We start from the raw sequence: 23,193 nt of genomic DNA, 5'->3' as shown, positions 1-23,193 counted from the left end.
GAGGTCTTAATTTTCTTACCTATAAAAATGTAGTTCCTGCCCTTCCCATAGGGATGTTGTAAGGATTCACAGAGAAAAGACCTTCGTACTATAACATCAATGGTGGGACTATAACATCAATCTTTTAAGAAAAAAAAAAAGTTTATCATGGCAGGCAGTACACAAAATATGTGAAATCTGCTACTGTCTGAGGATTCCAGATAAAAGTCCATGTTTGACCAGGTTATCTGAACTACAATGATAAACAATGATTTCTGGATAAACAGGTACATATATAAACTGTGCTGAATTTTTAAAAAAGAAAACTTCACATTTCCTTAGCAGATGAACAATCTGATTCCAAAATAATCTCTGAACAAGGTGGGAAAAACAAAATATGTCCTTCCATCAATTAAATACGTATTTTTTGAGGAAAATCATTTAAATTTTCAGCAAAGTCAAAGAACAATAAAGGTAAGTTTCAAGTGACCAAACTGCTAGTCAGCATTTTAACAGTGACAATACATGACACTGATAAAATAATCTTCCTCTCACTTGTCAACTGAGAAGAAAGCCAAGAATATTAAAGACCTATATTAAAACTGTGCACAAACCGGGCTTCAGAAGAATGACATCTATTCACTACCACACTCTTTTTTTTTTTTTTTTTTTTTTTTTTTTACTACCACACTCTTAAAAGCAATGTTTGCCACTTCCTCTCCCATCTGCCTATGACTATGAGGGAATGAGGGAATGTATCTGTACTTCAATTATGATTTTCAGAGTATTGTTTCATGCTTAAGAGGGGAGTTTTAGTACATCGGTATGTAATTTTGTACAACATGCTACATTAGGCTATTTTTAGATTAGCTGAATTCTAAATAAAAGGCATCAACAATTAATCTGATTAATCTGTAATGATGTAATCCCAGCTTTGTTTTCTGCTACATATAACTGCAATATAATGAAATCTAGCAGTACCTTTATAAAATATACTTAAGGAAATAAAAGTAATTGTACGGTTCTTCATTAAAATAAGAAGAGTGCTCATGTACCATAACACAAAATGGTACAAACATATTATTATGAACTGTTCACTGTTCAAAATGCTCACTATTCACCATCCAGGGTTAAGGAGAAGACAATACGGGAAAAATGAGGGGAAAAGGGACGATACTCCAAAGATATCAACAAGCATTTCAAAGCACACTAAATTAGGTATGGTATACTTAAACCCCAGATCTTTGTACTTGGGATAGGTAAAATTATCCTTATTTTCATGAAATTTAGCATGTCCTTCAATTATGATTATAGGCAACATACCACATTAACATTAGCTATACACCTGTGACTCAATCATCAATGGAAATCACATATGCCAGGGTGGCTCAGTCAGTTAAGTGTCCAACTCTTGATTTCGGTTCAGGTTGTGATCTCAGAGTTGTGAGATGCAGCCCTATGTCTGGCTCTGGCGCTGGGCATGGAGCCTACTTAAGATTCTCTCTCTCCGGGGATCCCTGGGTGGCTCAGCGGTTTGGCGCCTGCCTTCGGCCCAGGGCGCGATCCTGGGGTCCCGAGATCGAGTCCTGCATCGGGCTCCCGGCAAGGAGCCTGCTTCTCCTTCTGCCTGTGTCTCTGCCTCTCTCTCTCTCTTTCCCTCTCTCTCTCTCTATCATGAATAGATAAATAAATCTTTAAAAAAATAAAATAAAATCTCTCTCTCCATCTCCTTCGGCTCCTCCCAGCCCCTCTCAGAAAGAATAAAGCGGGGGGAAAGTCACATACATTTTCATGTTCCTTTAGAACTACTAGACATCCCAAAGCCATCATGATCACTAGTATGCCTACTTCTGCAGCATACATAGTATGATAATGCAGATACATCTTGAATTTGTCATTAAATATTTCTGTAACTATTTCTACATAACTGGTTCTTTTGTAAACCTACTTATACTATACATCATTCACACAATTCAGCCCACAGGTCTCATCAAACTGCTAAGGGGTTCATGGCACAAAAAAAGGAATCCTTGCTTTAAATAAATCTTAGGTGAGGTCTATCATAAACAGTGACTAGACAAGTAATTTAACTATCCAAAACCCAAAGTATGCCTAAGTACCATTAAGTCTGTAATGAACTAAATGAAAATTACCTTTCTTGCATTTATTTGTAGGTTGTCCTATACTATGTATCTCAAAAGAAGTTGATACTAACAGCTTTATGAAACCAAATCAAAATCCTGATTAAAAAGAAACAGGACTTAAGAAGTAATTATTTTTGTCAAATTCCAAACTAGAAAAAAAAATTCCAAACTAGATCCCATCATAAAAATCACATAAAATCACAAATAAAGCTACCTCATTAACTGTAGCAAGTAACAAGGACACAATCGTCAATAATTAACTGATTGATATGGGTAAGTAATGTCTACAATTGCTACTAAAATTAAAAGCACAAAAAACTAAACCATGGTAATTAAGTCATTCCTTCTTAGAATTGTCTTGTCACTGTCAATAGGGCAGCACGGCAAAGTTGCTAAGATCCATAACCCTGCCTGTGTGACCTCACAAGTCGCTGTTTCCCAATCTCGCCCATCACCGAGGATGTCTACTACATTATCTACTGAACATGCCCTGTTAAGTTCTCATAGTAAGCCTTTACGTTTTCCTTCTTCCTGCAGTGGAATTCTCACTCTTCTCCTGATATAAACAAGTCTCACAAGGAATAGTTCGAGATCTAACTCTTCCAAAAGTCCTTCCTTTCCCAGAATAGAGTATGCTCTCCCTTGTCTGAGGTTCTAGCACATGGGCATGTCCTAAACTTGTCTTTGAGTACTTCCCTGCACTATTTAAATAACCAAATGAGTCACAATAACTAAACTGAGAGCTATGGGTGGGGGGGGACCCATTTCATCATGAAAAATTTCCCTGGCTACAGATGAGCACAAAAAATGCAAACAGAAAATTATAATCCACAGCCTACAAATCTGTGATCTCCTTGAAGTTATCAACAAAATTAGATTTCAAAAGAATTACATAAGTTTTCTGATTAGATGGCAACAGAAGACTGTGACCCTATAAAGAAGGTAATTTCCTGGATACGGTACAGGTCTAGTTATGAACAAGAGGCACAAGCTTAGTGGGCTAGAACTAAAAGACTTGCATATTAGAATACAAGCTAGGTCTTAAAGAGTGGCCTCCAGAACTCTTAGAAGGCTAGTTCCAAATTTTAGTTTGGGGAAGTGTATTTAATATGGGGAATATTGAGATATTATAAAGGGGGATATGGAAAAAAGTTTCCTGAAAACTTGGTCTGCTGAAGCAAAAGCAGAAGACACAGAAGAACCAGACCCAGGGCTCACCCTAAGGAGCTTACAATCTAGCAAGGACTATTAAACAAGAAATTATAATACAAGGTGGGACAAAGGCAAGCACAAAGCACTACAGAGTTCAGAGGAGACAGACAATACAACTCCCTGATATGGGATCAAGAAAGCTAACAAGCATTGGGTCTTCAAGAATGACCAATTAAAATAGTAGAAAGGGGAAAAGGAATAAAATATAATGGAAAGCAAAAGAGTAAGGAATATTGGAGGCAAAAAATATAAGGTCAAACACCAATTTCCAGTAGAAAAAGGATCCTACCTTCATTAACAGCTACTCCGGCCTCTATGCAGGAGACACGGGGAGGTTAAAGATCTTGAAAATACTTAGAAGTCTTGGCCCAGTAGTTCCTGGGCATGTTATTAAAGTGCCCACTCTGCGACCATTTTTAAAACAATCTACTTAGAAAAGCAAGAATTATAGGCTCTTGGGATAAAACAACAAAGATCACATCACGTGATGGTGGTAAACCATGCCCCTATGTTGCCACAACCAAGACACACACGGGAAGCCAAAAACCAACAACAGTTTGTCAAAATAATAATGTTCAGTTTCAAAAATTGCTGAAATTGGATATGTGGTGAAGGCATCCCAGGCTTCATAAATCTAAGCGGGTGCTATCTTTGACATAATCATGTTAACTGCTTGTGAGTTTGTAAAAGGACGTATCTGCTCAAGTTCTAATAATTATCCAGCCTCCCAAAACATTCGTAAAATTAGTTTGAAACCAGAGATCAATACATCAAAAGAGAATCCCAACTCCAATTATGAAGTAAAGAACAATTCAATGAAAAAGCATTAGGTTTTTCTTCACAAGAGGTTGAAGACAAGTACTGCTTCAATAACAAGCAAAAGGTTAGACTGGATTAGATGGGGAATGGGAAGCTAAGCACCAAAAATAGCCAGAGTTCAGACCACAGAAGACAAAGTAAAAGAAAGAATTCAGGCAAAACTTCTTGATATAACCAGGTTAAAGAATCCTGATTAGAAGTAGCCTACACTCAGGCTGCTTGGGCAACTCAGTCAGTCAAGCGTCAGACTCTTGATCTCAGGGTCATGAGTTCAAGCCCTGCATTGGGCTCCACAATGAGTGCAGAGCCTACTTAAAAAAAAAAAAAATAGTAGCCTACAGGCACAATTTAGACAGAGAAATTACCATCCTCCTATCCTAAGCTGAGCAAGCTGAAGTCTGTGTGGTAACAGTGTCCCCTACATTTGCTGATGCAAATGGCTTCACTCAAAACTGCCGTTTTGAGGATTCACTGTGAAAGGCGGCAAAACAGTGAAGAGAAAAGGCACAAAAAATCACTCTTCGGGGGCATCTGGGTGGCTTCGTTAAGTGTCTGCCTTCAGCTCAGGTCATGATCTTGGGATCCTGGGTTGGAGTCCTGTGTCAAGGCTCAGCGGGAGCCTGTTTCTCCCTTTCCCTCTGCCCCTCCCTTCTGCTTGTGCACACAACACTCTATCTCAGATAAATAAATAAAATCTTTAAAAAAATGTTCTTTCGTAGAGGTGGCATTTCTAATGGGAACCACAGGGAGAGTAGTGGACACTTACAGTTTACTCTCTGGAAAAAGAGTTTGTTAATTAAAACTAATAGATATGATATGACCAGAGCACACATATCACATCATCCCTTAAGGGATTTCCTTTTGTTTATAATTAATGTTATAATTACTGTTACTAATATTAAGAGGTTAGCTTTATTATCAACAAAATTCATTTAAGATCAGCTATTTATGACAACAAAGGAACAGACCATAAGCCAATTTCCCCCATGGATGTAGAATTTCTGAACTTCAAAATGAGATTTTAAACTCTGAAGCCTAGAGGTTTGTATTTATGTTAAAGTCTAAAATTAATGAGTATCAGACATTCATGGCCCATCAAAGTGCTTCCAGCCACAAGAGAGAGCTTGTAGTACCAACAAGATGGGGAAGCTACCTGCGCCCTTTTATAATTCAGCAGCTGGCTTTTTACTTAAAAAAAAAATTTTTTTAAGAATGATCAGTATACCCCAGAGATAGTCGTACCATGCCTTAAAAAACCAGAAGGCACATACATGTTTTCCAAGGATTTACAGAGAAAACAGAGCCACGTAATTTCACTGTAGATTTTTACACTGACTGATTTGTGTTTTCCCCCCGAATCATATTTTAACTCTTAAAAGGCAGCAGATATGTTTGTGATCTATAGTTACTCAATTAAAAGACAGGACTAATAAGACAACCTCACACCAGACTCCTGCCAGCAGTAGGTAACAGAGTTTACTATTTTAAAAATAAAACGAACCAACAGCATCACAATCATATTAATCTTTAGAGAGATTAATTTAGCATCCAAGAGGATTGTGTTACAAGAGGTAACACTATCTCACCCACTCCCCAGGCTCTGGGGTGACAGAGGAGCCAAAGGAAGTACATGTAGAGCAGAGTAGGCTCTTGCCAATAATCTCAGCATGGGAATCAGCCTCTTGAGGAGGAAGATACAGAGGCTTTGGATGCCCACATCACTCTCAGGTCAAGAAGGGTAGGCTATCGGTAGCCTAAAATAATGCCACCCTCCTCCCGTCCCTTCCATTCTTAGTCACTTGAATAATGTGCTGGCTGGAGGTACAGAGTAAAGAGAGTGACAGAGAGACACACACAGTACCTGTTGTTGAGAATTGTAGTCAAAAAGTCCCACAGTTGCTGCTGCTGAGTCCACAGGTACCTGCGTGCCTGAATAATCAAACTGAAGAGGCTCCATGCCCACATGTTCCATGGGGTCCAAGGGGACACTCTGGGACTCCATGTTGGAGAAATCCTCCACAGGCTTGGCACCATTGGTGCTGGTCAGCTGGGCTAAGCCCTCAGAACCATTCTGGTTTGGACCCAGAAGATCCACTTCATTAGCAGAGTTCTGGCAATTACCAGGGGTACGGCTAAACAGAGAAAGTAAAGGGCATTAAACCTTATTTTGAGCGGGGAGGGACACTACAGCAACCCAAGTTTAAGGACAGTGTCCTTGAACATAATTTATCATCAACAGTACTTAAAACTATTTCTACAAACAACCAGAGACACTTTACAGAGTATACATGTTATATCCTGTAAAAAGAAAATTCTTCTATTGCTTGCCTTCCCACCACAACCCACCCTGTAAATTTACATTAGCTAGTATTAATTTACAATCCCTTTAACCAAAGGGCCCAGATTTGAAGAACAATGAATGAACTGGAAAAAAAACTTCCTGTGGCAACCACGGAAAGATTCTAAAAGGCAGGTAGTAAACTAAGCCCCCTCAAAAGTAACACCTACTCTTCAAACAGAGAGCTGATGGAAAAAGTAGTTTCTAGGCGAAAATTCCATATATGAGAATGATTCTATTAAAAAAAATTTTTCTAGGCGAAAAAAGTTTGAAGTATTATCTTGGTAGTACTGGTCAGTGCTAAGCCTGTCTTCCCTTCTAAGAAACCAGAAGCAAACCTTACAAAATTATAAAATAAACTCATTATCTAGGATATGCCCCTGATGAAGAAACAACTCTAAGAATTAAAAGTACTGTGAAGGTATAATTTATCATCCAAACCAGGATACTCCTCTAAGAGCAAAAAGGGGGCACTATTAATAAATATCCTAGGACATGGCAGAAAAGAGCACTATCTTGGGTGACCAGGACCGAATCACCCTATGTAAAAGAACTGCAGGACAATGTAATTCCAAATCAGACTAACATAGAACACTGTTACATTCTAGTAAGGGGAGTGTAGCCTGTGACTACATTCTGTGACCTTCAGCCCTCAAAGAAACCCTACACTGGCACAAATTAAAGCTACTGCCCTATTCCTTCTCACACACATGCCCTTACCACCACCACCCAGCCAGAAGTCAAATACTACCAAACCCTGCTATAGGCTGCCTAAAGTTCATGATGGAAAGGTTATCCACTTTATCTGAAAGACCTTAGGTAAGTGGTTATTACTCTGTGCCTCAAATTTACTCTAAAGACTATAATTCTTTATACTCACATGATTAAAAAACTAAATTAGGAATACTAAACAAATGAATGTTATTCTGCAAACGATGATCCAAAATGAATTTTTAATTTTGGCTTTGGTAGGTATCAGGATCAAAGACAGATGTGTGTTTTAGACACACATATATTAGCTTTAGACTAACATTGAAATTATTCAAAATTAAATTCTCTACCTGTATATCACTGACCAAGGATCTTTATATATTTAAAATTATACATGATCACTAAAAGTTACCTATATAAGTGAAGAATATTGCCAAGTGTGGAAGACAAATATACAATGTCATTTGAATAGTGTGTATATTAAATTATAGGGTAAAACCTGCAAATCAATCATGACCAGAGATGGAATGAGAAGCATCCATGGAAGGGAGACGACTAAACAAGTCATGTAAGCTGCATCTCTGGTTCTTCAAATTGAGGAAAAGGACACTGACCCACCCACTTCCCTAGGGAGCTTAGGAGTCTGGAATAAAATAATGTGTAAGTTCTCAACTGTTTCTCTCCACACTGACAGGCCAGAGAGAGAGGACATACTTCCATTAGTGACATGGTTACTGTTAAGCTAGTGATTTGGGAGAAACTTAGGGAAAGTCCCAAGGCATCCATCTCAGATGATTTTAATATTTGAAAATCACTGAAACAATATTTATAGAATCATTCTGCAAATAATAGAGCCCTATGCAAATGCAAAAGCTATTGTTTTGGCAAAGTACCAGGCACTGACAGCTCTTAAAAAGTTCCACCTTACCAGTAAATTTACAGTCTTTGTGGTATGGCCTGCACTGGACCCAATTGGTAAAAAAAGATAGATAAGGAAGGGAAAAAGAAAAAGAAAAAGGAAAAAAAAAAAAAAACTAAAATCCAAATAAAGCTAAACAAAAACAAAAACCCATAGCCCCCATTCAAAAGTCAGAAGTGTAAAACATACAAACCTAAAATCTTTGACGTCTGCATCAATCCCATTCTGCACTGGCAAACCATTCGTCTTGTCCATCACATCACCCTCCTCCTTCAAATCTCCTAGCTTATCTCCATCAAACGCACCCTTGTTCTTCTTGTCACCTTTGTCGTTTTCATCACTGTCTGCATCCCTTGGGCCCTGTTTAAAAAATAGCTTCAGCTTCACTAATCATCATCAACTAACAATAGCGGGCAACCACTGTGGACACCAGACTACACTAGATGCTAATTAGAACAGGATAGTGTCCGTGCCCTTTCAAGACATTACAATCTACTTAACAGACAACACAGAGGCAGGAACACTGCAGAGAGTCTTGCCAAATGGGGGAGACAGACATACAATTATGTTACAGAGTTTAGGACAGTCTTACCATGCCCAACGTCCCACCATCCCATTTTTTCCTCTCTACCCAAAGCCCAGCCACAACTTTACATCCCTTGGTCCCACTTCTCTACTTCCAAATCTAACTCTATATGATAGCACGACTCCTAGTAAGCCCCAGGTATGGCAGCTAACAGTATAGTTGGAAAGTGGTAGCCTAGGAAAAGAATTTCCTACTTTGCCATTGCCTGTGTAAACTCCCTTACTTCTAAGTACTGAGCTAAGTGCAGTCTTACATCATTCCAGTTCAGTTATCTTCCACTTGGCTCTGGGACACATGCCCTGCCAATTTGCACCGCCCCAGCTCCGCTCTCTATCTCAGGCTTACTGCATCAATAATTCACCCATCATCAGGCTTTTTTTTTTTTAAGCCTTCAAAACATGTTAAATCTAACTGTGAACTTCTTTCACCAAGATACTCTAAGATGTGCTTATCTTTCACTCTCTGCCAGTTCCCATACCAGATCATTTTGAGATTACGTGGAAGCCCCTTCAGCAGGATCGTTGCTGCAGCAGACTTTCTCTCTCAAATGTTTCAAACTACAAAGACTGAAAGACTAGACCTAAAAGAACGGTTCTAGTGCTAAGCACATTGATGCCTTTTCTTCTAAGGAAATGAAGTCTATCCCCTCATAACCAACATATATGGTTAAACAATATATATGGTCCTAAGTTAAGACCTGTACATATAAAGCAAATGTGCCCTGATCTCCAAAAGGAAAAGAAGATTTGGTAGAGTGACTTGACACAGTTCACAGAACTCTGCAGAATCCTACCAAATGGTAAGTAATCTTTGCTTTCATAAAAAGGGAGAGAAGCAACCTTGCTTGTCCTCACCACTGACTTCTAGGCAAAGGAAGAAACAAATAGACCTGGACTAAATTAAAGCTCCTGTCAAAAAAGAACCAATGAGAGAAAAAGATGAGAGCTATGTCCCAGCATTTCCAGTCACTATAACCAAATTTCACTGGGATAGGGGAGGACCGGTAATGGAGGCTGGGGCAGCGATGCTCGTTTTGATCAGGCAGGCCCATGAATGCAAAATAAATGGATGTTTTCAGAGTAATTCCTGGTGATCTCTGGCCCAGAACAGGTAACTCATGAATCTTGAAAGAGCTCTTAGAGCTTTCTTTCACCTGCCAGCTGAGAGTCCATTTTCCTTTCAAAATCATTCTCTGTTCAAGACACAGAAAAAAGATTTCATGGCTAATATGAACCAAAGAATACGTTACAAGAAGGAACACAGAAAGGACGTACAATTTCATTTCATGTGACATCCAAGAAGGTAAACTACGGTTCTGGCAGCCACTGAGATATGACCTTCACAGTAGAATCTTCAAAGTGTAAGACTAATATTGGTTCAAAAGGAGTGAATAACAGCCAATTAAGCACCATAGTGAGATCCCAAAGCACAGATGGGAATATAATAAGATTCTAAAGACAGAAAGACCTTTCAAAACATCCAGAAACAATAACTCCCTCCTACTGCAAAGGTAAAATTGACAGAAACCATGTATTCATTTTCATATCCCCAGCACTGAATACAGTGCTTGGCAGAAGTTCAAAAAAAAATCTGAGAAAGTAAACTGATATGACCAAAAAATCCTGTAAAACTCAACTACTAAAATAAGAAGGATCCTCCCATTGTCTTTATCATAGGACTCTAGGAGATAGTGATATATAGTCTAGATAACAAACAACTCAGCCTGAATGGGCCACTATTAATGTCAGTAACAAGAGTATTAGAAAGATCATCCCACTAACACACCGAAGTAATCTTCCATCAATCTATAAATCAAGTCACTGGCTCAGAAGGAACAGTCCAGCTCCAATTTCTCATAAGCAGTACCAAAGGTTTGCAGGCAAAAATAGGAAGGAAATGGGACAAAGAAGCAGTAGGAAATGTCACCAACAAGCAAGAAAGCTGGTGACGGGAGATTCACTCACCAAATCAACACAGTAGTATCTCTCCTTGGTGACCCTTTAGAAGGCCTCCTGAGAAGCTGCTGGGCCTGTCTCTAAGCTGACTACCATGGCCTGAAAACAGTCACTGATACTTAACTTTCTTAGTTATACTGCCAGTGGAAGATTTTCAAAGGAATCCCTAGGATGGGCTGTTTTTCACCCATATTGTACAGTTTACTCATATAAAATATAGCTCCCTGAGCTTTCTGCTCTGAGTAGGCTATAAATTCCTCAGAACCATAGGTTCCTTTGATTTGAAGGCGGAGGGCCCACGAGAAGCTTCCATTCCTTGATTTGGATGGTCACTGAGTGTATTCATTTTGTAGAAATACATGCAGATGAACATTTATGACTTAAACACTTTTCAGCAAACAGGTCACATTTCAATAAGTTTAATTAAGAGAAAAAAGTTCAGTAAGTTAACAGCAGCCCAAAATAAAAATGGTTGACACGTCTGATTTTTTAGCTATACCCAGAGTACAAGTGGGAAGACTTCTTCTCAAAAGTCTGCTATTAAAAGAGAATGCAGGGGAACCTGGGTGGCTCAAAGGTTGAGCATCTGTCTTTGGTTCAGGGCATGATCCCGGAGTCCCAGGATTGAGCGCTGCATCGGGCTCTCTGCATGGAGCCTGTTTCTCCTCCCTCTTATGTCTCTGCCTCTCTATGTGTGCCTCTCATGAATAAATAAAATCTTTACAAAAAAAAAAAAAGAGAGAGAGAGAGAGAGAGAGAATGCAGGATTCAGGATTATAAAACTGGTCTCTTAGAAATGTGAACACCTAGAAAGAAAAGAACAGGGGTACATTTTATGGGATTTTTACAGATGCTTTTAATATTTAAGATAAGGGTAGGTATTCATAGCTATGTGGTCTTTCAGAAAGAACTAATCCAGATTGCACAGAACCTAAATTCTATCTCAACTGCTAACACTAACTGGTCAGAGGACTTTGGACAGGTCAATAAACCTGAGTCTTAGTTTTCTCATCTATAGCACAGTCATAATTTTGTTTAAAGCAGAATAGTTATGAAATGATGCATATGCAAAGGATTTATGAAGTATAAATCACTTTATACAAGAGTAATATGATAATTAGCAAAAGCTAGGCACTGGGATGGTATTTCTTGTATAATATTATCCAAGATATCAAGATTAAAACTCTTAAATGCCCCCAATTAAGTGGTTTAACTCTAATACAAGTATACAGCCAATCTGGCCCTCCCAGGGACACTCATTTTCACAGTGCAGTGGCTGTATGATTAGTGTTGAACATCACTATCTTTAAAATTTACAAGTGTCTGGGCTCACACCCAGAGATTCTGATTTAATTGGTCTGTAGAAGCTCCCTCAAGTGTTATAAAAAGCTTCTCCTCCAGCAACTCTAATAAGCACTCAAAATGAGAACCACTGTAATTAAGTCCAACATAAGCATCATAAAGGCAGGGTTTTTGTTTGGCTTTTTTGTCACACATTACCTAATACATAATAGTACTGAAAAGTCTATTATCTAAATAAAGAAAAAACAAAGAAGGATTAATAGCAGCATCTTTTTATTGTGGGCTTCCTTTAAATGAATGTTAACCCAAACCTGCAGTCAAATATAAGCTCCAATGAGTACTCAAAATGCACGTAGCCCAGCCCAAGCAAAATCTCGAGAGGGGCCAAGAAGGATTCTGAGATGTCCTGTCTACACAGACATGCAAGACTATGCTCCACTGCGAGATACCAAAGAATTAGAGAGCAGATAGAGACAAGAACATTATATTGTGGAAATAAGAGTCCATCCATTTCTGGCTCAGCTTCCTCAAAAGCCTCACACAACAGGAGGAATATTTCAGAGAATATCTATTAAAATTCTGAATGAGTTAGAGAAATGAGAATTTCTCCTCTTACTGCAGTGATCTTACCACAAAGCTCCATGGAACAAGTCATATTCAATGAGATTAGTAATTTTCCTCCCTTCTTTCTAAAAAGGAGTATTTTGCATATTTGAAATGAGAACAAAGTTTGAATTGGGACCTACCATTTCCCTTCTAAGTCTCATTTTTTGCATCTATAAACTCATAGGGACAACAGTATCTACCACAAAGGGTTGTTTCAAGGATTCAATAAGGCAATTCATAAAGTGAAAATTTTTCTTAAAAAATTTTTAAAAGTACTTTATTCCATTTCACATTTTTCCCCCACTGCCTTTTTCAGACATATTCACCCTTCACTCTCCCAAAGCCTCAAAATTGCTAGATTTCTTATATCTCTCCCCCTGCAAAAAATCCTTCTGGCTCTGATCATTAGGCCACTTGTACCAGTGATTTTCCTGAGATGTGCAGAATTGAGCCACCATCAATTACTACATTTCACCAAATCAATTTATAAAACATATCATCATTTTATATACTGCTAAAATGGAAATACTGGCAATTAAACTATTATATATTACCATTTGAAAGATGAATCCCAATGAACAAAGTGGGGAGGTAGGTGTACACTTTAGAAACAGTGGAACACAGAATATACCAGGTACTGAGTATATGGATAAACTAATTCCTGGTATAGAGAAAAGAAGAATGTCTCCTCTGCTGTGATAACCACCAGACTGGGGGGAAGGTCCCAAAAAAACTATCTTGACCATGCAGAATGGCATGTTATTACAGAGATGAAAACAAAACAAGTTTTCTGAAAGTTCGTTGTTGCTTTAACTTTTTATTTAGTCAATAGTTAAAAGCTTGATACTACAAAGTAGAGCATGTAGAATTCTTGTTCAAAGGAAGCTCAAATCTGAAGGGGCTCTATCCTATAGATGGAGTTTCTGAATGTGATCCATGGCCTCCTGGCAATTTAATCTCCCAAGAAAATTATGCATTTATCAAACTTCAGTGTGCATGCAAATCACCTGAGGGTCTTGGGAATATGCAGGTTTTGATTAAATAGATCTGGGGTAGAGTCTGAAATTCTGAACTGATAATATATAATAAGCTCCCAGGTAGTGATAATGCTATTGTCCCAGAGACTTTGTGGAGCAAGATTCTGTGAGGTTTACAAAGCATTTTCATATATATTACACATCCATACAAGTTAGACTTTGTGGGTTTTTAATTATTCCATTTCACAGAGGAGAACATTAAGGTTCAGTTGAAATTCAAACCCCTGACTTCTAATTGCATTACACTGCACAAAGTTGTTTTATGTTTTTTGGGTTTTTTTTCCTGCACAAAGTTTTTAAACAAAATTAATTAAGTAGCACTGGTTACCTAAAACAAATACAGTGAAGATTAGAAAACCCAGTTATCAAATTTTGTGACCCAAACAAATTGCTAGAAGTATGCAAGCCTCCTCTAGGTCAGAAAGCAGCCAGTCTCTACACACAAGTAGAAAGGCCTGTCAAAGGTAAAAATCTTAATAAAAAAAAAAAAAAGTAAAAATCTCTCCTCTGCAAGGTTAAGGTGATCTTCACCTAAATATGAAGTTTAAGTGGTCTTCTCATTTCCCCAGGCATCATAAACCAGAAAAGTAGACATTACAATCCACTCTTCTGACTGGGTAGGCTTCCATCTATTTGAAGATTGGTTGGTATTCCAAAATATAAACAGTAGGGTTCTTCGACAGGATATTTCACTCAGTGGCCTCACAATACAGTAGTCACAGGTGGTTTTGTAACCATTCTGAACCATGCTTTGTTGAGGGGGGATTTTATTTATTCCAGGAATAAAGGATACGAAAAGAAAATTTTAAAGACTTGACTCTGTATTGGTATTCTGAGTTTTCCCATTATTCTGAAACTGCTACTCTGAAGTTTTTGATTCATATGTAGAAAAGTACCAAATTTTACAGTGGGTACTAAGAACAAAATACTCTGAGATTCTTATTGTCAGCTTGAAAGTACTCTCATCACGGAAGCCAAAAATACTCAACCAAGTCCATTTGTACAATCAAAATGACCTTAAGAAAGCTCAGGAAAGCTAGACAAATACTTTCATTCAAGCTGTAACCAAGACACAACCCTACTGAAAGTGGAAAATCACTGTAGAATGAGTACATTACTTTAGTTCTAAATTATCTTTAACTGAAAGGTTATTAGAGTTTGAATTACCTGTCATCAGTATCCAAGAATGAATGGCTGCTTAAGTGCTTGCTTTGAGGTCTACATTCATTATACCATCAGAGATGATATTTTCAGCTCTTGGAATTAAAATGGAGCCTCTCCACAGTTTACTGGGGGTAGAACTACCCAAAGTGAAAATATGTGAGTGCTCTGACCCATAAACCACCAAATGCCACTCTTAGAACAATTATCTAAAAAGCAGTAGATATTCTCTCTTCCCTGACTTCTGAACTCTTTCAGTAACAGACTAGATTTAAAAAAAAAAAAAAAAGGAGGGAGGGGCGGTTCACCTTTCCAAGAAAATGAATGCATACCATGACAACCAACAACAAGTTGACTCAGGTTTCCATGACCAGAGCTTCGGTCAAACTCATCATAACCAACAGGCAGAGCAAAGCCAGGCTGATAAAGAAGCCGATAAAAGTAGTTACCAATCCTTAGGCCTCCATCCACCAAAAGACTACATATGCAATGTGGTAGCCTGATGTCACCAGTCTTCCTGGATCACCCATTAGACACAATTCAAGTCAAAATATGCAATAGTATTTCATTACCCACAATCTGCCTTCTGAGAATTTGGAACACAGATTTGGAGAAGTTTCATTTATCTTTATGCAAACCTCAGAAGCTCAATAAATTATCTGATTGTGAGAGCTCAATTTTCTGACCTCTTAACTTTGAGATCTTAAATTCCTCTGGTGACAATACTGTACAAAAGCTAAAAATTACCAGTCTCTCAGGACAACTGGGAATGAATGCCATCTTTACAAAATTGAATACAAGACAATGAACGCAAAAGATAATGTTCTGTCATAAGATTAACTGATGAAGTAATTGCTTAAAAGAGGGAAGCAGGTAAAAATAATAATTCCATCCCAGCATTTTCTCTTTCTCCTAATTCCAATTATTTTTCTGCTTGCTTACAAACTTTACAGTAAGTAACCCGTGTGCCTCCTGGCTAATACCCAAGAATTAGAAACTGGTCACAAGCATGAGAGAGAACTCAAGGCAAGAGTCATACAAGTTTCAGCTCACCACACTGACAACTTACCTACCCACAATACCAACTTTTCTCCCATAGTAAATAACTAAAAGTTATACACAGAAATTAGCAGGCAGCAGTTCCTCTGAGAAATCTGAACTCATGAGATGGGGAAAGTGTGAGGACAGAAAAAGAGGTGAACCAGAGTTAAGGTAAAAAAAGAGAAGTAACACCATCCTTCCCTTGGGACAAGGAAATGCTAATTTTGCCGAATCCATTCCTCACCTCCAACAGGTAGATCTTATTCTTCCCAAGAAGTCTCTTGAAAAGGTTCAAATAAAGAAGGCATTTCCTACCTGATCCACAAGCCATTAAACCTAACCTATGTATCTGCAGGATCAAAAGACTCAGAAGCAATCAGGACAGCTTTGGAATGACTAGTACTCAAGACTCAATACAAAAGCCCCAGTTCAGTCCCTTGATCATCCTAAGGGTCATGATAAAAATAAAATATCCTCTTCTGGCTAAATTCCTCACGCCAAATTTCTAGGTATGAAGCTGGGAGTAATCTAAAACATGTTATTAGAGAGTTAATTTTTTCTGGTTTTCTTGTGCAATTAAAAGCTCCAGCCACATGGCAAGTGTCAATGGCAGCTGAAGCATCATCTCTGGCAAGCCTAGAAAAAAGCTAACTCCATGTGAATTCTGGTTACCTTAAATGTCACCTGTTACCCTCATGCAAACCAAAACAACATTCATTTAATGTCCACTAACATATGAAGGTATTGTACTTGACACCTGAGGAAGCTGCACCAAGAATGAACTCTTGCTACTCTAAAGAAGTTTCAGGTAGAATGAGGAAAACAAGACCATGCCTCTGATACCTAGCAACAGATACAGGATGATAAAAATACTGACAACAAAAGCTGTAAGGGAAGGTAAGATAAGATAGTTATGGAGGCAAAATGATTAATATGATTTGGGGGAAAGAAGGCCTTTTTATAACTGCCAATAAACAGTACTGGCTGAAAAAGATTTCACAGAAAGGACTGTGAAAAGGTACAGAGCAAGCCAAGTCAGGGGGAAAGGAGGGAAGACAGATTCAGGTTGCCTCTCGTGGCCTCCTGGCTATCACCTGGAATATAAAATCAGGCACAGAACACAGAATGAGGATGCCTCAAAAGGAAACGCATCACAAGACATTTAGGTCTAGAGAGTTGATGGCAAGAAAGAAGTAGTTTTGAGAAAGAAAGGCCATCGAAGATGCTTGAGGAAGACGGTTTAAGACTTAAAAGGGAAGAAGTTATGGACAGAGAAACTGCTTTGGCAACAATTGAGCATCAGAGAGGTAAAATGGAGATGAATTTAAAAAATTGCAGATCTAGAATTAAAAGAACTTTGAGTTTCCTGACAAGCCAGGTATATGCGAGACAAAGCTGTTCAAAGAGGGCCAGATCATCCCACAATAAAACAAAGCAAAGTAAGAATGATCCTACATACCCGATCCACTTTAAGGATTCTTGGGAATTGGCAAATCACCACTCTAAGATCTATTGCCTACTGACACCCCAGCTTCAGCTTTCTTATTTTAATTCCTTCTTTTTTTGTTGTTGTTGTTTTAAACTAAAAATGTCTTCTGATAGACCGATGAACTGAGAACTAGATTTCAATTCTACCTCACATTATTATCAATGTATCCCCCCAAAACACCATGTCTCTGGTTTTTAAAAGTTCAGTTTGTATCTTCTATTGTGTTTGCTGGCATCTAATTGCAATAAAAGTGTTTTAAAATACGCTGTAATTAGTGCTGTGAATATCTAAGGAAACTAAACAGGCATGTTTTGCTTTAGGGGAGGTAAAAAAAAGAGAGATATAGGAACAAGTTCCTCAAGCCAACTTACAAATCCTCCTTTTCTTAGACAGGAATCGCCCGGGGATGAGCTCAACACATACTCCACCATGCTAACGCCTAGTCCCCCACTCTCCGATCGTGGGGACAGTACAGAATTGACCTCACTGTTCACATGGAAACTCTGACCAGGTCTTCTCTGCACCATGATTGGCTGGGAAACTGAATGATCTACAAAAAAGATACACAAGCATGATACAGTGCAGCCAGAGGCTCAAACAAATTATGAGTGATGTCTCATGGATAAACCAATGACTGGGAATCAGGAAGTCTGCCATGGTCAGGTGTGCCAAAACCTCCTGTTGCGTTTTTCCCTAAGTATAAAATTCTACATAAACTAAGGAAAACGGAACACACTCCTCATATATCCAGGACAGCAGAGCAATACAGCAGTTCACATAGCTGGTTTATCTAGCTACGGTGGACACCCTTTCAAGTAGCAGAATTTCTTTTTAATATATTTTATTGGTATTATTACTAAAACAAAATGTGATTTTACTGCCCTTTTTAAAACCAACAACATAATTTGATATTTTTGGATGACTCACTGTCATCTGAGGTTCCACTTTTACATTGCGCCGTAACACAGCACATCAGCTTTTGGATTTTCTGTCTCCTTCCTCCCTAGCCTCCATTCTTTCTTTCTGCTGTCAGTGTGTGCCTTTCAGGTTCTCCCCATCCCTCTTTAGGGGTAGTCTGTCAGAAAAGCATCCGTGCCCGGTGACTTGATTTGGCCCCAACCACATTTACAAATAGATCATCCCATACACAGTACACAGGGGGGCAAGGGGAGGAAAAAGAAACATGGACTTCAAATGGCAGGCATGGATTTTCTGATTCCAAGTATGCTGACAGCAGTACAGAACAAGAAGTTATAGCTGAAATTATGGTCGTTTCAAATAAGACCACTCCCCTGTGGCTAACACTTCAATAAAATATTGAAGATTTGATTTTGTGTTAATTATGTTTTAATAAATTACATCATTATAAGCTCCTTCACGGCAATTATACTACAGGACAGGACACTGCTCGACATGCTTATGTCACTGATGTGAAATTCATGACTTGCCAATTGCTGAGGAAAGGAGCTCTAAGACAGGCATAAATCACAGTACAGATGCTAGATCTAGATTACCTGATGTTCCCCAGGCACTGTCTCGCCATTGATCACCCAGGAATATTCCTTTTGGTCCATCTTTGCTGGATTCATCTGTTTCCCAAAACTTTTTACCTGGCAAGAGCTGCTGCAAATTAAAAATAATAGACGCTTTTAAAGAATTCATAAAGGATGAAAGTACAGCAGTCAACACTTTCTTTTAGACAAGGGTACTGCAGATGCTCATGTGCCCTGAAGGTCTTTAATCACGGTGTTCTGACTACACAGACTGTGGTCAGAACACTACTGTTTATTTCGCAAAAGTCACAGAGAGGCCTAAGGCAAGGAGGGGCCACAGATCACCCCACCACAATAGAGACTCGGCTTAAATATCTAGAATTATTCTCTTAACCTATGCCAAGATTTTTAAGGGGGAGTAGGGCGGAAGGGGAGTGTTATTAGCTAAATGCTTGCTAAGAAGACTCCTTTTGAAAAGAAAGTACCTACAACTACTAAAACATTACTTCTGCCTACATGTGTACTAACTGGCCATACAAAGTTACTCAAGCTGGGGCATGAATTCAGACCCCAGCTATGGAACACTAGAGGCAAAACTCACCTCCTTTACACACAGAGATTGTGTTCACCAAAACCACTTTCATTACCAGAAAGAAAAAACAAACAAAGCTTCTCAACCACAACACTAACCTATTCCAAGATTTTGGAAAGACAGAAGAGCTATTTCCCCATTACTGGAAGGGAAATAAAATCTCCTAACCTCAGTTAATTTTACCAAAATTTAGTAATACCATTAAAGTGACTTCACAAAACATTCCATGCTTCACAGAAATGTACACACAACGAGCCCTAAACCAATGAGAACTTTAAACAAGCTATGACCAAAGAAATGCAAAGTAATCGTCAAGTAAAACCCAGTACAGCTTGCACAAGACCAAAGCATTAATGACCAGGGTTATAAAGTGAAATTCCACTAGACTTCCATCATTTTTCATTCTGATCATCAGCTTTACTCACTAAAATGTCCTGGTCTGACATTTAGCAAACACAGGTCTACTTGAAGATGAGTATGGAAGTTATAAGCAATCAATTCCTAGCAACTCAAGCCTCTCTTGGGTTCATTCTCAGTTAACAGAGCTGGTCTGTTAACTTGAGGGAATGAGAGAGCCAAGGATAGGGAAAAAGGTGGCAGAGAGGGAGAGTTAAGCAGTGGGGTCAAGAAGTGAAGGACTAGACAACTTTGACGTGTCCTAGGACGAAGTGCCGAACTGCCCTGGGTCTCATCCTCTCCATACTAATGAAAGAAATAATTTTCAGGTTCTGGTGTTTAGAAATATTGCCGATAAATACCTAGTATGATGCCCACCATATAGAAGGTTCTCAATAAATGTATTCAGTGGCATCACACCAAGGCAAAATTGCTGTAAATCAGAGAAGGGACACTGAAAATTAATGTGAATTACTCAAAGACAATTCAAGAATTCTTGTTTTTAAACTTTTTTTATTCTTTTGGTCTCAAAAATGCCGTCTCACATGATTACGAATATCTCCCTATTGGTTGTTATCTTTTCCAATTAAAATTGTAGTTTTTCTCCTGTATTTTGTAGGGAGTGTGTACAAGAAAGAATGCCAGCAGAAAGACACCTCACTTGGTTAATTTTCATATAATAGTGGATGTTCTCCATATAATAATGGAAAGAGAGCAAAGAGATCAAAATATATTCAGTATGGTGCTCATCCCTCTTCACACCGATTTGGAAATCTTCACTGAAAGTTCAAGGAAAGGCTGCTTCAGGGAACAGCCTCCAGATGCAAATACAGGCTTACCGACTGAAAGCAGCAGCCCTTTAACTAACTCAAGGCTTCAAAAATGTCTTCTGGAATCCTGTCATTTTTCACTGTAGTTTGCCAGGCTAACACACAAAGCCAGCAAAAGCAGGTAAACATGTAAACAAGGCTGGTTCCAGGCCAAATTCTCTCAAAAGGAAACAACAACAAACATGTAAAAGGTGCTAAAAAGTGAAGACTCTACTTCAAAGTAGTAACAGATGTAACAAGTCTCAAAGAAAGACACACCAAAACCCCCAAGACCCTCGTAGGATACAAAAAGGCAACTCTGTCTCCCATTATTAACCACTGCTATAAATATAAATCCCACACAGAGATTTATAGGAGCAGCCCCAAAGGTGCTAGAACTCCATATGTTGGGCGGTCAATTAGCTATTATCAATGAAAACAGCTTGGACTGAAAGGGCAAAGTGTGTACGAGATAAAGAAAAGGAGGTGGGAGGAAGGTGCTAGCATGCCAATTCTGGGAAGGGGAAAGGTGGAACCCATGGGCTGCCAAGAGTGCTCTGCGAATGGAAGAAAATTTAAATACCGACCCAAGGGATGTGGGCAAAGACAGAAGCAAACATAGCAAAGCTCTTCCAAATCTCTGGATCTTTCACAGAACCTAGTATTTCTCATTTCCCTCCAAAACATAACCATCTCCACCCCTCACCTGTGTGGTAAACAGCATCAGAAGGGACTCCTAATGACCTCTGCCTCCTGGTACTCATGCCCTTATATAATCCCCATCCCTTTATACCCCTTATGCTCTAAGAAATAACACATGGTAAGAGTGATGCCATGCTACATGAAAGTAGCATGCCACTTTCAAGATATACAAAAAAAAAGACTACCCATCTTGTTTCTTTCCCTTGCCCTCTTCCTTGCTCACTTTGACAAAGCTCACTGCTATGTTGTGACCTGCCATACAGAGAAGTTTACATAGAAATAAATAAATAAATAAATAAATAAATAAATAAATAAATAAATAAATAAAAAATAAGGAGAGATCATGGGTCATCAATTCACTAGGAACTGAGCCCCACCCCACCCCCGGGGACCCATGGGTGGCTCAGCGGTTTGGCGCCTGCCTTCGGCCCAGGGCGCGATCCTGGAGTCCCGGGATCAAGCCCCGCATCGGGCTTCCAGCATGGAGCCTGCTTCTCCTTCCTCCTTTGTCTCTGCCTCTCTCTCTCTCTCTCTCTCTCTCTCTCTCTCTCTCTATATATATATATATATATATATATATATATATATATATATATATATATAAAGGAAGGAAGGATAAATAAATAAATAAATAAATAAATAAATAAAGGCGCTGAACCCCCTTCCCCACCCCCATCCTCCATCCAACAACCTGTGAGGAACTTACTCCTGACATCAATTTCCTGAGTGAGCCAGGAAGCTGACCCTTCCCTACCTGAACTCTTGAGATGACTGCAGCCCCACCTGGAATCCTGAGTGCAGCTTATCCCTGAAACAGAGATCTTCTGAAGCCATGACTGGGTTACGACCTACAGAAACTGTGAGGCATAAACAACTCTTTTTTTAAGGCACTAAATTTTTATGTAATCTGCTAGGTAGCAATAGGAACTAATACAGTTGTGAATACATTTGAATATGGTTGTTTTGATTGTCTACACAGTTCTTTAAGAGTTTGTTTTTCTTGTTCTATTTCTTATATCTAAAATCCAAGTGCTTTTGAATTTGGGAAAAATTATATGCTTTCCATTTCATGTTCTCCCCTTTGTCTTATACCCTTTTCTGTATTAAAAAATGTGCTAACTTCTGCAAAATCAGACCAGCTTAGACATGTTAAGCTTACCAAAAAATAGTATAAGCTTACTAAAAACTAGTAGCAGTCACATATTCAAGTCAACTAAAATAAAGACATTAACTGTTCAAATCTGATCATAGTAAAAGAAGCTATAATCTACTGAATTAAAAAATAAAGCAAAGTGATGATGAGTATCCAATTGTTATTTCAAATTCAATAGCAACCTCTCTGGAAGTAAAATCTCTATACAGTACTGGCTAAAACATACTGGTTCTCCAACCCACTGGCATCAGTCAACACCTGGAGTTGCCAAATCTTTACTCAAGCCACACCTAAATCCAATCACCAAAAGTGTAAATCCAACTATTGTATGAAAAGACAATTCCTGCTTACCCCATCAAGAACTTGGAAAAAAAAAATTGTTCTTTGACAGGACCAAAAAGAACAGATCATAGCAGAAGTTTACAAAATTTACTTTAAAGAAAGATTAGACAATAAGAGGATTAAAAGACTGATGAGATTCTAAAGGAAGATAAATGAAATTAGGAATGGGTCCAACAAAAGCAAAAAGAGACCCAGGGAGTCAGATGGAGGTAGTATGACCCAGTTGGCATATTTACGTAGAGGGCATATGATGCACAAATTAGTCTATCCTTATGAAAGCAATTAATGCACAAGCTAGATAGCAGCCTGATTACACTAACCACTAAAAACATCCAAGTAACTTCCTTGGCTCAGATTCTGCTTAGCAAGCAAACTTCTTAGGAGAACTTGGCTTCCTCCTGTTACCA

At 38.6% G+C, this 23,193-nt stretch overlaps 1 protein-coding gene across 10 annotated transcripts in view; it reads right to left on the bottom strand.

The window, feature by feature from the left end:
• Positions 1–23,193, bottom strand: part of PUM1 (pumilio RNA binding family member 1) — a 135,342-nt gene that overhangs the window by 51,878 nt on the left and 60,271 nt on the right. For 7 of the 10 annotated variants that reach the window (XM_041764864.1, XM_041764865.1, XM_041764860.1 and 4 more), the window contains exons 4-7: positions 18,814–18,922; positions 17,671–17,849; positions 8,316–8,482; positions 6,016–6,286 (exon numbers count right to left, since the gene is read on the bottom strand). In XM_041764864.1, the coding sequence (XP_041620798.1) occupies positions 6,016–6,286; positions 8,316–8,482; positions 17,671–17,849; positions 18,814–18,922 (726 nt within the window). The remainder of the gene's footprint in view (positions 1–6,015; positions 6,287–8,315; positions 8,483–17,670; positions 17,850–18,813; positions 18,923–23,193) is intronic. The other 3 variants (XM_041764867.1, XM_041764868.1, XM_041764859.1) reach the window with 2 other exon arrangements.

The sequence above is a fragment of the Vulpes lagopus genome, chromosome 8 (assembly GCF_018345385.1).
Source record: "Vulpes lagopus strain Blue_001 chromosome 8, ASM1834538v1, whole genome shotgun sequence".
Taxonomy (NCBI): domain Eukaryota; kingdom Metazoa; phylum Chordata; class Mammalia; order Carnivora; family Canidae; genus Vulpes; species Vulpes lagopus.
This window is presented reverse-complemented; position numbering and strand designations above follow the sequence as displayed.